General features: G+C 42.1%; 1 protein-coding gene across 1 annotated transcript in view; it reads right to left on the reverse strand.

The window, feature by feature from the left end:
- The window catches only part of LOC145359159 (protein HEG-like), a 94,381-nt gene that overhangs the window by 32,744 nt on the left and 45,919 nt on the right, over positions 1-15,718 (reverse strand). The window contains exons 2-6 of the mRNA XM_080213586.1: positions 13,734-14,444; positions 10,732-10,845; positions 8,387-8,496; positions 5,458-5,516; positions 531-673 (exon numbers count right to left, since the gene is read on the reverse strand). Coding sequence (XP_080069712.1) covers positions 531-673; positions 5,458-5,516; positions 8,387-8,496; positions 10,732-10,845; positions 13,734-14,444 — 1,137 coding nt within the window. The remainder of the gene's footprint in view (positions 1-530; positions 674-5,457; positions 5,517-8,386; positions 8,497-10,731; positions 10,846-13,733; positions 14,445-15,718) is intronic.

Below are 15,718 nucleotides of genomic sequence, written 5' to 3' on the forward strand. Positions count from 1 at the left end.
CAGCTGACATTGGAATTGAACCTGGGCCTTAGCATTGAGGTAGCAGGGCTAACCATTGTGCCAACACGCCACCTATTAAATACATTTTATCCAAAGCAAAATAGGTAACTATAGCTATGAGCACGGTCCCAGGAACAAATTTTGCAAACATTATTGGGGAGCTAACAACTTCAATGTAACCCTGCAGCATAAACAATGGCATTGAACATGACAAAGACAATTTAAAATCTTGAGAACAAGAAAGCAAAACAGTGCACACAGCTTTTTTCTTTCTTCTCCAACCTTTGGAAAGTATGCACGCAGGGAGGCAAGTGGAAAGAAAAACAATCTGACTTGTGTTTCAAAACACAAAATTTGGTCACAAAAAAAAATGCCTAAATTTGTTGCTCATGAGCAGGTACTCATCGGTGGTTCTGAAGGCAACTTGTATGGAGTAGCTTTCTTTCAAATGTCTAGGCAATTGCAAAAGTAAAGCATATTGTTGGCTAAATACACTGCAACTCCAGAGCACTACAGAACATTCAACTTACCAATGAAAGAGTCTCCACGTGTAACAAGATTACAGGATGAACAATTTTCAATGCCAGCTTTGATCATTGCGCTGACAGATTCCTCAGTTACATTGGAGGAAAGTGCAAAAATGTTGTCGACAATGGCATTAACACTCCCTTTTCTGAAAAGGCAAATTACAGCGAATGAGAATAACTGCAATTGCATATAATAGACAGTCAACTTCATTGCTCGCCAATGGGCAACAGGTTTAAGATGACACTAATCATCCAGCTTCCTCATTTATATTAATAAATTAGAATATAACTGTTGTGGAATTAAATACTTAAAATGAAAGGTAACTGAATCTCTGAAGGTCAGAAAGTGCCAGGCCACCAAGGTAATTACACATCAAAAGCTTCTTCCACGTACTTATAAAGATCAGAGGTTGGAGTGAGAGCGAAATGGTAGTTGGCCTTCACTTAGCCAGTGGCCTGCAGACAACAAACCAAAGGAGGATTACCCTGACTTCATTAAACATTTAAATTCGTCATGGAGATCTCAGAATCAAAAGGTTTGGTTTTGAAGCCGAGTGTTAATTGATGTAAATTTCTGTTTGGAACACCCCATGTATGTCATGTTGTCATGGAGATAAGTTTACAGCAAATTGCCCTTTTGTGTAGAATTTACCTGTGTGTTTTGCTCAGAGAGGGCTAAGCTTGGAGAGGCCACAAGATTTGAGACTTGTAGCCGAAAGCAAAATAATTTTTTGTGTTTAAGCTCCCGAGTCCAGAAGGCAAAGCAAAATAATTAGCTGAGACCCATGGAATAGCTGTGAACCAGGAGGACAGTGCTAACAGTAATCGGATGGGGGAGACGTGTTCTAATTCTTTGTTCAATTCATTTTGCCAGGGAAGTTCAGGTTTGAGCTGAAAGGTCCCAGATCTTGTGAGGCAGCTGTGGAAAAGATTGGGGTTGGTCACACGGAAGTGGATTATCTTCAAGAACCCGATAGGTGACCAAAGACTTTCTGGGGGAAGTCCTATTAGGAAAAGGGAAGGTTCAGTTGACGATTTTAGTCCCGAGTTGCAGCTGTATTTTGTGCTGCGTTCCAGCGTAAAAGATTACGGAATCAAAGTGTTTAAATCTTGTAGTTGCATTCTTTTTACACATTCTCCCATGCATTTGAATTCTGCTTTAATGATACAGTAAGAAGTCTCACAACACCAGGCTACTCAGGTAAGTGAAGGCTCACCTGAGGAAGGAGCAGCGCTCTGAATGCTCGTGATTCCAAATCAAGCTGTTGGACTTTAACCTGGTGTTGAGACACTACTTACTGTGCCCACCCCAGTCCAACACCAGCAACTCCGCTTAATGACATTGTATATGCCAAAAAAGATGGCATTACCATGGGTTCCTCTTGTGCCAGCCCATGTTAACAATTCCATTGGCTGCCAGAAGAAATCTGTTCCCGATTGGGATGAACCTAACCTCTTACTCCTTGCATACTTCCAAGATATAAACAGATATTCTATATTTTTATCTGCAGTGCATGCAAGAGTCTCCCTACTGAACGTGCTTCATCCCACAGGTAAATGCCCCTTTGAAACGGAGCAGTCAAATGCACAATTTTTCGTCAATGTGCTAATTTGAAACCCAGTCATTGATTCTTTATTGTCTTATGATAATAATTGTCCTGTCCTATAAAAAGCCTACCTTCACTGGTCAATATACTTACAGCTCCACATGGTGGAAGACTGGTCTTATAAAGGAACATCATAAATAGGGCCCAAGCCATTTGCTCACCATGCAAGCTTGATGCATGAAATAGGGCACATCAAAACTATCCTGCAGAATAATAGCCACCCTGGTCAGATCATTGCTCACTGTATATTGTCTATCCTCATGAATGGGCCCAAGATGACCTTAAAAGTGCCCAGTCTGCTTCAAATGACCCTGCCAGGGTAAAGTATCTCAAAGGTTTGAGCAACAGGTAAAGCCTGTATCTATTTAGGGGCAGCACAGTAGCACACTGGTTAGCACAGCTGCCTCACAGTGCCAGGGACCCAGGTTCAATTCTGGTCTCGGGTCACCGTTTGTGTGGAGTTTGCACATTCTCACCGTATCTGCGTGGGTTTCATCTGGGTGTTCCTGTTTCCTCCCACAGTCCGAAGAGGTGTAGATTAGATTGATTGGTCATGCTAAATTGACCCTAGGTGTCAGGGTAAATGTGTGGGGGTTATGGGGATAGCACATGGGTGGGATTGTGGTTGGTGCAGCCTCAACAGGCTGAATGGCCTCCTCCTGCATTGGAGGGATTCTAGGATTCCAACAGTTTCATGCCACAAGTGTGGAGTTTTCCAGTAACAGGATGCTATCCTCAAGCCAAAAAGATGTTCAGGACACTACAGGAGTGAAGTACAAGAATTCCAATGACTGTGATTAAAGGATTTGATTTAGCTGGAAGCTGAATTGACTTCATGAACAAGTGTGTGATGCCAGTGACTAGCAGATTGTATCAAACAACACATCCCTTCTGTGGTTTGCAAAGGCGGAGAATATGGACTATACTCAACCAAACTGCACTTGCAAAATTTAGAACATAATGTAGGAACTAATTCTGTGATTGGACAGCACTTTCTGAACAATCCTAAGTGTGCTGAGAATTACACTCACCATCAGTTTAGATTATCTGTTCGGGTTGAAAGTAGTGACATTTATTCCAGATGCAGAAACCTATACTCTGCAGGATAAAGGAATGTCTCCAAATGTTACACCATTTTTTAAAGACTAAAAAAAACATGGGGGTACAATGGCCATGGCACCAATTACAACCATCCGGCAACTAATCAGCATCTTTTTTCTCATGCAGTATAAAGTGATGGCTCCTTTGAAATTTGGTATTCTTGCGTCTGTGCTGGTAAGTGCAAGATGCAAAGCCTCAATAGTATGTCTTAGATCAGCAATAGCCAAGTTCTTTACTACCACGCGACTATTAATTCATTCACTAAGTAATGGGGATTTCAAACCTCTCTTTAAATGTTAACAGTCTCTATGGAGATCATAACAAAGACTTCAGTTTATTAATGAAGTCAATTCCGCTTCTAACTTAACCAAATATTTCAACATTTTTATAGTTAGAATTTCAGAATATATCTATACATGAAACCCTTCTGAAAACCATCAACTTTCATAATCTGAATGCAAGTGCAAGATTTGCTCTGAAGTTACCAAGACAATGGTGATGCTTGGGAACTATGCTGAAGTAAAGGAGGAAAAGGTAGGGAAAGGGAGCCAGGTTTACCACTCGAATGCAACCTTCCTCCACCCCCCCTACTCCTTGGAAAACATGGGTCAATTCCCCTATCTTAGACACTTCTTCTCAATGAAGGCAAACGGAGGTGACAAAATGCATCACCACCTCCAATGTGCCTCAGGCTGACTAAACGAGAGTGGATTTGAGGATCTCCAACCAAGTGGTCATGGCTTACCGGGCAGCTGTGATCCTCCTTCCTACATGCTTTGGAGTCTTGAGACACCATCAGTGGGCTTCTCAAAGCATTGAAGTATCACAGATGGGGCCTTTGCAAATTCCTCCCGATCTGGTGGCAAGAAAGGTGATTCAAGAGCAGATTCCTCTCTCGTCAACATGCCTGGCACCAAAGCTCGAGTCACTCAAAACCAGCCCCACTGGGTAGGGCACGTGATTTTCTATGCCCAAGAGCAGATCCCTGAAGATCTACCCTGAACCCTCTTCAGAGGGTGAAACACTGTGGAGATGTCCTCAAAGCACCTGTAAAGAGTTCAAACATCTGCACAGACTCAGAAGTCCCTGGATTTGTGACTGACCAAAATGGCAAAGATATTATTTTGGTCAGGAGCAGGTAGAGGCAAAGCTGATGTGACGGAGAGAGCACACATACCTCCAATCAGCCCATTTATCCAACCCTTCAAGCACCACCTGCTTCACATGTGGCAGATGGCATTTGAGAACCCATTGAACTGGAGTGGAAGCAAATCATCCTCAATCCTCAGGGATTGCCCCGGGGAGAAGCACTGAAAACCTTCATTGTTCAACTAAGTTTTCTCCGTTTTACATTTTTAAAAGAAATTAAGCATAACCTGAGAAATACTATGTGTTACATTCCTGAGGACAACAGTGGTTTGCCTTGAATAATGAAACAGAGGACAAATACTCGAAGTGGGCGAGGGGAAGAAAGTCAAAGTAGTCATAAACACACAAGGAATTGGCATTAGTTTATGCAATGCACAAACTTAAGAGTCTTAACTCCCAGCTTCCACAATGGATGGGTACTGCAGGGTGTAGAACATCTTGTACCTGTGTGCCAGCATTTGGCAACATGCCGGTTCTGGTGAGGAAAATGTGTGCACTTCTCTAGAGAAACAGGCCGTTTTCTTTACGATTCACTCCATCATGTGGCGGGATGGGGCGTAAACACACAAAGCCCAGCTCCATAGAGATTGGGGTGAACAAAATAACCCCAGCTAGTGAACACTCCCCCCTCCCCCATGATCAGAACTGGCATCTGTCTTCCCCTATCATGATCAATACACGGCGAGGGAGGTGTTTAGTTGTGTTAAAATATATTTAATTCAGGTTCATGCCGGCAAGGGGTAGTTTGGGGTTTCACTGCATCTTGAGCTTCCGCCATTTCCTGCAGATGACGAGCGTGGGCTCGACACCCTGCTCATGGGCACAGCTTTTGTTGGAACATTGTTTGCTTTTGTGGAGCTTCTATCAATTTGATTGGACGTGGAGTTTCTTTATTACACTGATGGTGCTCTACAAGGGTCACTTTGCAAATTCCAATTTGGTAACCTTAGGGTAACCCACACTTGTTGCTCCATCTAAATAGGCTTACATGCATTTTCAAGTTAAAGACAGAATGTAGACATGTTCGGAAGGACACAGCACCTTGAAGTTCTATATTAAAAGTGGATACTTACGTAAGTTTCCGAACAATTGATTGGGAGTAGGAACTGTCGCCTTTGAAAAAACTCTTCAACTAATTACAATGGGGAGAAAACAAAAAGAAATTTGAGGTATGTCAGCATTTCCATCTGTGACTGCATGAGTAGCATTTTCACACCTTAAAATAATTAGTTTTCACAGTAATTGTTCAGAAGGGGTTCTGAATTTACAATGTTACATCTTGCAAAATTACTACATTTAGTGGCAGTAGCAGAGGGCGAGGGAGAAAATGCATACCCTACAGGAATGCGAGAAATATTACTGTTGCGGTCAACTGAATAGTTCAAACTAAAATTCCTTTAGGAAAGTGTTTAATTACGTTACTGGACACTATTACTAAAAAAAGTCATGGCAATTTACATTTCTTAGCTTTTCGTAAACACATTGCAGAAAACAGCACCTCAGACAAAATCGGTACGCATCACAGCAACAATTCTGTCCCCTCCACCTCTCCCCCCAAGCCACCAATTTAGTCATGTTATCTAAATGTTTGACTTGTCCATTATACACTGTTGGTCAGTGCATCATTGACAAATCCAGCAGGATGTTCCCCTTTCTGGAGCTTAACTAAACAAGGAGAGGCAAGCAGCAGCAGCGTTAAACACAATGCCAGGTGCAATTTACTCGCTTTCATGGTTCTCTACCTAGGCAGTAATTTTGGGCAAACTTCCAAGTTTTCAGTCATGACAAGTCACCCTGCAACGCGCGCTGAAGGACCATGACTGAAAATTTGGGTTCTTCCACAACTGTAGAAGGAGATTTGTAACCGGTGACTAAACGAAGTTCCACCTCACCAGGGAATCAATTCTCCATAATCAAACTTCCATTGGACAAGTAATCCTGGAATTGCAGTGCTGCGTGCAGGCAGTGACTGGGACCGACTGGGAAACATTACTGAAAGGACACTGAACAGGCAACGGTGGGCATTCAAGGAACAAATGGGTTAATTCCAGAAGTTAATTATTTCCATTTGGTGCAAGAGTAGAAAGGGAACTGTGGCCAAACCATGACTTACAAAAGGAAATTAGAGACAGTATTAGATTCAAAAAAAGAAGAGTACAAATTGGCAAGAAAAAGCAATAGACCTGAGGATTGGGAACAGTTTAAAATTCAGCAAAGGTGGACCAAGGGATTAAGATAAGGGGAAAATAGAGTGTGAAAGTAAAGTGGCAGATAATATAGAGAGAAAAAGATTGACAAAAGCAAATGTAAGCTCCTCAGTCAGAAACGGGGGAATTTACAACAGGGGACAAACAAATAGCTGAGGAATTAAATTCATCCTTTGTTTCTATCTTCACAAAGGAAGACAGGAACAACATGCCAGAAGTTCTGTAAGAAACAAGTTTTAGTGAGGGGCTGAAGGAAATTAGATTAGTAGAGAAATAGTTTTGGGGAAATTAATGGGATTGAAGGTGGACAAATCTCCAGAGCCTGGTAATCTTCATCCTAACGTACTTAAGGAAGTGGTCCTAGAAATAGTAGATCCATTAATGGCTATTTTGCAAAATTCTTTGGACTCTGGAATGGTTCCTACAGATTGGAGGATAGCCAATGTAAGACTGTTTTTCATAAAAGGAGGTAGAGAGAAAACAAGGAACTATAAACCAGCGAGACTAATGTCAGCAGTAAGGAAGTTGCTGGGGTCCATTATCAAGGATTTCATAACAGTGTTTGGAAAATAGTGGCATAAGCAAAGTTAGCATAAGTTTATGAAAGGGAAAGCATGCTTGACAAATCTACTAGAATTCTTTTAGCATGTAACTCTGTTGATCAGGGAGAACTGATGGAGTGGTTTATTTATGCTTTCAACAAGGTCTTACATTAGCAGATTACTATGTAAAGTTAAGTGCACAGGATTGCTGGAATGTCTGCGATGGGTAGAAAGCAAAGAGTTGAAATAAACGGGTCTTCTTCCGATTGGCAGGCAGTGACTAGTGGGGTACTACAGGGTTGTGCGCTAGGACCCTAATTGTTCACATTATATGTCAATGATTTGGACGAAAGAATTAAATGTTTTATTTTCAAATTTGCAGGTGGTACAAAGTTGGATGGGAAGGTGAGTTGTGAGGAGGTTGCAGAGTTGCTTCAGTGGGATTTGAACAGGCTGAAAGAGCAGATGTAGTATAATGCGTATATCCACTTAGGTAGCAAAAACAGGAAGACGGACTATTATTTGAATGGGTATAAATTGAGAGACATGGATCCTCGGCGAGATGTTGGTGTCCTCATGCATCAGTCCTCAAAGTAAGCATGCAGGTACAGCAGGCAGTAAAAGATGGCAAATGGTATATTGGCCTTCATAGTGAGAGGACATGAGTATTGGAATAAGGGTGGTTTACTGTAACTGTATAGGCCAGACCTGGAGTATTGTGTGCAGTTTTGGTGTCCTTATCTGATGTTCTTGCTAAAGAGGGAGTATAGCAAAGGTTTACCACGCCAATTCCTGAGATGGCAGGTCTGTCATGAGGTGAGACTAAGTCAGTTAGGATTATATTTACTGGAGTTTAGAAGAGTGAGAGGGGATCTCATAGAAACTTAGAAAATTTTAACAGAGGCAATGTAAAAAGAATGTTCCCAATGGTGGGGGAATCCAGAACAAGGAGTCATAGTTTGAGGCTAAGGGATAAACCTTTTAGAACCGAGGGGAGGAGAAATTTCTTCACCCGGACTACAGAATCTGTGGAGTTTAGTGCCACACAAATTAGTCAAGGCCAAATTGTTGTGCAATTTCAAGAAGAAATTAGATATAGATCTTGGGGCTAAAGGGATCAAGGGATATGGGGAGGCAGGAGGGATCATATAAATGGCAGAACAGGCACAAAAGGGGCCGAGTGGTCTACTCTTGTTTCTATGTATGTTTTTATGTAAGAAAAGAGAGTTAAACATGCTGGATAGTCAACTAACCTCTTTCTCGATTTGGTTTGCGGTGTCATAAAACGCCTTTGAGTTTACTTCTTTCATGTCATCCGTAAAAGTAACCCCCTTTAAGTGCAAGGTTCCAGGGAAGGTTCTCACTAAAAACAGAGACATAGAAGTAAAACATTTGACAATAACCATCTGGCCTGGACAGTGAGTACAAGTATTTAATTGCACCAATAAAACAATAAAAAGTCACAGGCCAATTGCCTTCCTGAGTTGAATCCATGGGGGAAAGAGAGAGATTATAGGCTGTGAATTCCTGTTATTGTCATTTTTACTTTGCCAGCCAACATGATCCACAAGCAGAATGGAGTTGGAAAATGTTCTACAAATAGATACAGATAGTTAACGGAGTCCTTATCTGCAACAGAAAATAATTTATCAGTGAAAATGACTGCACATGGAAGGGAGGACATCAAAGGCCCTTCAGAGAATGAAGAAAATGAGGTTTTTGTGGAAATCAGGAGTGTAATAACTCTAATGAGGCCAATGAGCTGGAACTGTCAGAATGCGAGCTCCCTGGAGGTAGTTAATGCCACCCAATCCGGGAGCCCTGCAGAGGTATATAATGTGGACTGTCCAGGTTACCAGCACTCATGGTGTATACTCTGTACTGGGAAGTACCTGTCTGAGTATTACTAATTATTGTAAATAAATCTGGATTTGGTGAAGGAACACCAGCCTTGGAGTTACTGTAAGGAGACAGCGCATTATAAGTATCAGATATGAGTATCTGCATAGCAACTTCCATCTCCTCATGTTACCCCGAAGAATGTTACAGCCAATTAATTAATTCTGAAATGTAGTCAAACGGCAGCCATCTATTTTGGTGACATTAATTAAAGAAGATTTGCAATGAGAACAGGGAGAGACAGCCTCGATTCAGGTGGGATAAAATGATCAAAATTTAAGGACAGCGTCTTTGCAACTGTCTCAGTAGATATTGCATGAAAGCGTCAACATTTGTGCACTCAGGTTTGCGCTGTCGCCTCAAAAGGTCTGACTCACAAAAACAGCGACTGTTCCACAATTGAGTCAAATGCACACTGGGAGATATTAAAAGGTAACTTTTAGTATTAATTACAAGGCAGTCAAGACCAGTGTAAGGCAGAATGTCTCCAAAATTGGTCAATGCCATCTGATGATCTTAAACGTACAAGAAAAAAAAATCAGATTATAAAGTACATTAAAATAAGAGTCTTTGCAGACCCATTTTCCTTATTTGATCCACTTTCACTTGGCAATAGTTACCCTTCTTTTGGTCAAGAGGAGAAAGGCAGAGGACTTCATTGCAGTGATTCTGTTCTCCCACTCGCACCAGCTTCTGTTAGTGCAGGAAGACGACATAATGGACACACACAAACCCATGAACCAGCCAGAGCACAAAGTGCCTTAACGGATGTCAGCTATAAGTTGATAGCAGTCAGTGGCCAGAAAATGGGTAACTGTTCTTTTTATTTAGAATCAGCGATTTAATATCCACTACTCAGAGAATTACAGAAAAAAATCAAGTTGTAGCTTCCAATAGCATGCAGGGAGCACACTTGGATGTTTGGCTCTACCCCATCTTGACCCCTTTAATTTCATTTCATTTTTTAAACTGTTTTCTATCTTTTACTTCTTTATTGTCTTTCTTTACTTTTCTTCCCCCCCCCCACTCTTTCCCCCAAAGTTATTCCCCACCCCCGTTTCACAATTTTATCCTGCCTCCTCCCACATCTTACCCTCTCATTTCAGTTTGTCTGCCATTTGGCCACCCACACCTTTTCTGTTCTCTCTACGGACTGCCATTAGCAGCCTTTCCCCTTGTTTTCGTGGCTATGACTCATTTTTCATTCCCTCACCCTCCAGCATAAATAGCTCCCACTTTCTATGCCTTTTGGCTTTGACAAAAGGGACATCTGGACTCGAAACGTCAGCCCTTTTCTCTCCTTATAGATGCTGCCAGACCTGCTGAGATTTTCCAGCATCTTCTCTTTTAGTTTCAGATTCCAGCATCCCCAGTAATTTGCTTTATGCCTGGATGTCTAGTTGGTTTTTTAAAAAAGGTACATCCAGGCTACAAACAGGACAGCGACAAACATGGGAAATACTACACAATAACTCAAATCAAGTAACACCACAATATAAATACATCACGATGTACTGAAATCTTAAGCTGCATTTATATTAGACGCTACTGGGGTCATTAAGTAATAACAAATCTTGCCAAGTTTCCTCTCAGCTGGAGCTGGCACACTGGCTTAGGTCTCATGCACCATAAAAATAGCTTATATGCATCAAGAGTTTGCTGTAGATATTATCGCAAAACATTGATAACTCCTCTTTACCTGTGACACAGCGAGCCTCGTCTTCAAGGAGCCCCGGGGGACATTGACACTTGTGTGACACAAAAAGATTCACACATTTACTGCTTGGAGGACAGTTTGCGTTTAAGCAATGATCTGGAAGTCAAAATAAATATCAACATTTATCACTCGCAGAATAAATCCAGAATGAAACAAAGTCACGTCTGCATAATGTTTCTGAACACAATAGAAAGCTTTGGATTAGGAAGAAAAATTTCTTGCTATCATTTGTTACAGGACTTATCAAATGTAATTGTGGGGCTGTTTGTGATCCTCAGTGGATTTTAACAATAGGACCTTAATTTACTCAAGCCCTGAGCAACGCATTGTCAACTGCAGTTTACAAGAACTGATCGCAAAATGGATAACAAGGGCCGCAAGGAATCTCTGTCTCATGCTTCAGCAATCGCTTAAATAACTGCTCTTTCATGGTCTTTGTTCAGATATTTGATTAAAAAACCTACACCAGCAATGTAAAATGAAGGCACAGTCTGACAACAACTACACCAACTGGGCGGCACGGTGACACAGTGGTTAGCACTGCTGACTCTCAGCGCCAGGGACACGAGTTCAATTCCTGGACTTGGGTCCCTGTCTGTGTGGAGTTTGCACATTCTCCCCATGTCTGAGTGGGTTTCCTCTAGGTACTCTGGTTTTCTCCCACAGTCCGAAAGACGTGCTGGTTAGGTGCATTGGCCATGCTAAATTCTCCCTCAGTGTACCATACCGGTGCTGGAATGTGTTGCCTAGGGGATTTTCATAGCAACATCATTGCAGTGTTAATGTAAGCCTACTTATGACACTAATAAATAAACTTAAAAAAACAACTCCAGCTCAAGCTCTTCACTGTTGATCATGGAGCAGACATTCTGGTTCCCTATGTTCAACTACACACTTCAACTTCTGCATCCTGAATGAGCTGAACTGAACCCTCAATTGAATTGAACCCAAGTTGTTATCCACGATCTGGGTCAACTCTTCGACATAACGCAAGGACATGGCTCCTTTGTAGGGTTTTACATAGCCAATTTAGTACTGCTACCTCACAGCAACAGGAATCCAGGTTCAATTCCAGCCTTGGTGACTGTGTCTATAGTTTGCACGCTCTCCCCTTGTCTGCGTGGGTTTCCTCCTGCACTCCGAAGATGCGCAGCTTTGGTTGACTGGCCATGTTAACTTGCCCCCGCTAGCATCATGGAGATTAGCAGGGTAAATACATGGAGTTAGAGCAAAAGGATCTGGATGGGATTGCCGTCAGTGTAGACTCAATGGGCCGAATGGTCTCTTTCTGCCTGCAGGGATTCTATGATTCTAATTTCTTCATAGCACAAGGAACAACTGGGAACCTCTGGTCATACACAAAATGCAGGTCAGTCAGCTAATTAATTGCATGGGAGATTAACTGCAAAAGCAGAAGCTTTCCGAGATCACAAGATATCCATTTTAAATGCATTTATCAAGAGATTCCAATCCCGGTCGTATTCCAATTGTTTCTTCAATGCCTCCAGCATATTTGTCTCCACTAGTCTAGCAATTACTTCCTACATGCTGGCTGTCATTCTGTTTGAAGAATTTACTGATAGCACTCCTCATATTAAATCCTACAGTGCAGAAGGCGGCCGTTCAGACGATCGAGTCTGCACCGACCACAATCCCATCCAGCCATCGTCCCCATAACCCCATCCATTTACCCTAGCTAGACTGCTGAGACCAAGGGGCAATTGAGCATGGCCAATCCACCTAACCCGCACATCTTTGGGCTGTGGGAGGAAACCGGAGCATCCAGAGGAAACCCACGTGGACATGTGGAGAATGTGCAAATTCCAGATAGACAATGACCCCAGCCAGGAATGGAACTTGGCTCCCTGGCACTGTGAGGTGCCCCAATCAGGTGGTGAAAGGAACAAATTTGTGACATAATATTAAATAGCTTTACTGAACATGGAAAATGGAGGTGTTCAGATTTGTAAATAAATCAGATGTTTATTTATACAACAGAAACCATTTCACAAAAGTATCCATCACAAGCATTAAATGGAAATTTCCACTTTCCATTTGGTCCCAAACAAGATTAGTTCATTAAAAAAATGCCAACATCTCCTTCATTAGCCTCTGATTTTCTTAATTTTTGCAAGGGCAAGCTACGATTTACAACTGAACATTCATTTTTAACCACTCTTCTTTCGTGATATTGTCCACTAGTAACCTCTTCCTATCAAGTTTGCTTTCCCTAGATTGAAGTTTAAACCAGGACACTGTTCTTATTCCAATTGATGTTCAGGTTTTATCTGGCAAGAAGTTGATGATTGCTCGCACGTGTTAGCAGTAAAGTTTCCACTACAAATCAAAAATATTTACTGTACACCGAGTAAAAAAATGAAGGTCATTATGACCGACAAGGTTCAAGATCAACTCAGAATAAACGTTAATTCAGAGCATCAACAAGCCCTAGCTGGAGGAAGTTACTTCGACAACCAGCTATGTCCATAAAGGAATTTTAGTCCATGTTAGAGGCGGCATGGTAGCACTGCTGCCTTACAGCACTAGGGACCTGGGTTCAATTCCCAGCTTGGGTCGCTATTGTCTGGAGTTTGCACATTCTTCCCGTCGCTGTGTGGGTTTCCTCTGGATTCCTCACACAGTCCGAAAGACGTCCTGGTTAGGTGCATTGATTACGCTAAATTCTCGCTCAGCGCACCTGAACAGACACCGGAGTGTGGCGACTAGGGGATTTTCACTAACTTCATTGCAGTGTTGATGTAAGTTGACTTGTGACACTAAAACATTTAACCTGTATTCATTTGGCAGGCACTTGGGCCCTCAACACTACTGTTCGTACTTCTTATAGAATGATAGATTCATGAGATCCAAAGAGCCAGTTATTGCTAACACTAAAGTATAGTGAAACGCCAACCCCAAATTAGCTTTTGCAATAAAAGACAGCAAAGCAGTTTATTAGACTGAGAAAAACGTTTGCACTTTACCTGCAGGTACTATTGTTGGGGTCTTTGGAGACTGTGTGGTGGTCCAAGTAGAACTGGAAACTTCTGTACTCTGTGTCATCACCTGACTTGTAGCATTCATTGGCATTGTAGTAGTCATTGGCACAGTATCATTTACAGTGGTTTCAACAGTTACAGATGTGCTGGTTGATGTAATGTTTAGTGTAACCATGGCCGACGTTTCATTTGTGGGCACTACTGTTGACACAGTAACATTCACATGTCCAGTCGTGGCTGATACGCTGGTCGATGCATTATGAAGTGTTGGAGAAATGGTCGTGTGATCCAGTGTTGAGGTTTGGGTGAAATTAGATGTGGTGTTTGTTGGCATCTCAGTTGTGGCCACTGTTTGAGTAGTTGAAACCTCTGGCATCACATCGGTCTTGTTCACGGGGGAACTGGTGGTGGTAAAGGTTTCATTTGAAAGAGTAGTTTGTATTTCAGTGGTACTCGTAATGTTCTCAGTTGGAGAGGTTGTAACATTGGGCGTTGAAACACCTGGGAGGTTTGTGTTGGATATAGTAACAGTGGATGACACCGAAGCTCCCTCAGTGCTGGACGTTGATGTTGAGGTAGTGCTTTCATTTTGTTTTGTAGTGGATAATAGTTCAGTTGGCTGAAGTCCCGTTACTGCAGTGAGATTTGAAGATGATGTGGACGTGACGTTCATTAGTTCTGTGGTATCTGTTGTCCCTGAAAGAAATAATTACTCATGATTAAAACTGTAAATTTTCCAAAGCCCTGTAGAAAAATAGTCACTTTGGAGGTAAAAGGAAAGACTTGATTAGTGGACGTTTCATAGAATCATACCATCCTACAGTGCAGAAAGAGGCCATTCGGCCTATCGAGCTTGCACTGGCAACAATCCCACCCAAGCCTGATCCCCATGTATGGTGGCATGTTGGCTCAGCTGTTAGCACTGCTGCCTCAGTACCAGGGACCAGGGTTCAATTCTGGCCTCAGACACTTTGCACAAACTCCCTGTGTCTGCATGGGTTTCCTCCAGGTGCTCTGGTTTCCTCCCACAGTCCAAAGATGTGTGAACTATGCGAAATTGTCCTTCATCATCGGGGGACTAGCAGGGTAAATACGCAAGATTACAGGGATAGGGTCTGGGTGGGATTCTGGTTGGTGCAGACTCGATGGGCTGAAAAGCCTTCTTCTGCACTGTGGGGATTCTATGCATTTACCCTGCTCACCTCCTTGATACATTGGCCATGCTAAATCGTCCCAAATCACCCTAACCTGCCCATCTTTGGGCTGTGGAAGAAAACTAGAGTGCCTGAAAGAAACCCATGCAGACATGGGGAGAGTCTGCAAACTCCACAGTCACCTGAGATTGGAATCGAACCAGGGTCCCTGGCATTGTGAGGCATCCGTGCTAATCACTGTGCCACCGTGGTTTCAAATCAATTCCTACAGCCAATGATGTACTTTTTCAAGTGAATATAGATACAAGGAAAAGTTTGATTCAGTGAGATTTGAGAGTGACTATTAAGTCATCATTGCTTGATAGATTTGTGATGTAGTTGCTACTGTAATGGTCTGAAGTAAATCTAAGTGCAGTTCGGGAATCAAGTGTTAGTCTGCGTGAAGGTAATAATTTAGTGATTATGTTTGTCCAGATTTTTCAGCTATAGCAACAGCAAAACTGTTAGCATTCAACATCATTACACCACAAAATCAACAGTGATTTACGTTTGCATTTAAAACACAGGTATTGCTACTAGCGATTTCTTCGACAGGATAAACTGATAAGAACATCTTTTTTAAGATTAAAATCCCTGAAAATGTTACATCGTGTTAATGAGGTGCTAACTGGGTTCTCTTTTAAAATCACAGTATGTCATAATAATGATGAACACCTCTCTGGCCCTGAAAATAATACTTTAATTTGATAGTGGCACAGTGGTCAGCACTGCTGCCCTGCAGCTCCAGGGACCTGGGTTCAATTCTGGCCTTGGGTG

Source organism: Carcharhinus amblyrhynchos, chromosome 27, assembly GCF_965287045.1.
Source record: "Carcharhinus amblyrhynchos chromosome 27, sCarAmb.v2.hapA, whole genome shotgun sequence".
NCBI lineage: Eukaryota > Metazoa > Chordata > Chondrichthyes > Carcharhiniformes > Carcharhinidae > Carcharhinus > Carcharhinus amblyrhynchos.